Source organism: Erigeron canadensis, chromosome 3 (genome assembly GCF_010389155.1).
Source record: "Erigeron canadensis isolate Cc75 chromosome 3, C_canadensis_v1, whole genome shotgun sequence".
NCBI classification, from domain to species: Eukaryota; Viridiplantae; Streptophyta; class Magnoliopsida; order Asterales; family Asteraceae; genus Erigeron; species Erigeron canadensis.
The window spans coordinates 28,847,150-28,848,106 of NC_057763.1; the positions used below are offsets into that span (position 1 = coordinate 28,847,150).

The window sequence follows — 957 nt, forward strand, 5'->3', positions numbered from 1 at the left end:
CATATAAATTAAACATTACATTACATAAATATATTAAAATTAAAATTAAACATTACATAGTTAAAATTAAAAAAAAAAAATCAAAATACTAATGATTAAGATTAAAAATAAAAACAAGAACATTAACGTTGACAATGGTTTTTTGGGAGTCTCCACATGTGTTCGGTTAAAGCACCGCGAAGTCGATGTTGTGTCCCTCTATCGCATAACTCACCCATCATCCTCATTTGTGTTGCCACCCTTTGATTCCATGAACGTAGTGGTTACGAACCTATGTTGTTCAACAATTCCAAATCATTTAGGGATATTGCATGACCGTTATTTTCAATGATGATGTTGTGTAAGATCACACAACAGTACATGATGCGTTTAATTTTATTGACGTTGTACAGACACGCGTGTCTCTCAATGATTCCCCAACGACCTTGAAGACCCTAAATGCCCGTTCGACGTCCTTTCTTGCAGCTTCTTGATAACGCTTGAACTTCGGGGTCTTCGGATCCATGGGACATTTAAAAGACTTCACTAATGTGGCCCATTCTGGGTAAATACCATCTGCCAGATAATAACCTTTTGTAAATTGTTCACCAGCAACTGATCGAACAAATCTGACTCGTTTAGGACGTTGATGTCGTTGTTTGAACCTGCGGGACCAAAGTATGCATGCCACAACCACAAATCATATGAAGCAACAGCTCCGAGCATAATCGTCGGGTGTCCTTTATTTCCCCGTGTGTACAGTCCTTACCATGCCACTGGACAGTTCCTCCAACCCGAATGCATACAATCTATGCTTCCTAGCATGCCCGGGAAACCATGTACCTCCAAATGCCTAGCAGTTATGCGCTCCACATCTTGTTGGGTCGGTCTTCTCAAGTACGGTTCATTATACAGTTGAATGATGCACTTGCAAAAGTTTGTTAAACACAAATATGAAGTTGAATATGGCATTTCCAT

The 957-nt window shown here is 39.3% G+C and overlaps 1 protein-coding gene across 1 annotated transcript; it reads right to left on the bottom strand.

The window, feature by feature from the left end:
• Positions 1-346: 346 nt before the first annotated feature.
• Positions 347-957, bottom strand: LOC122591850. The gene is made up of 2 exons (XM_043764079.1): positions 749-957; positions 347-644 (listed from the first exon to the last, which is right to left on the bottom strand). Exons 1-2 carry the CDS (start codon positions 955-957, stop codon positions 347-349), a joined length of 507 nt encoding a protein of 168 aa, XP_043620014.1.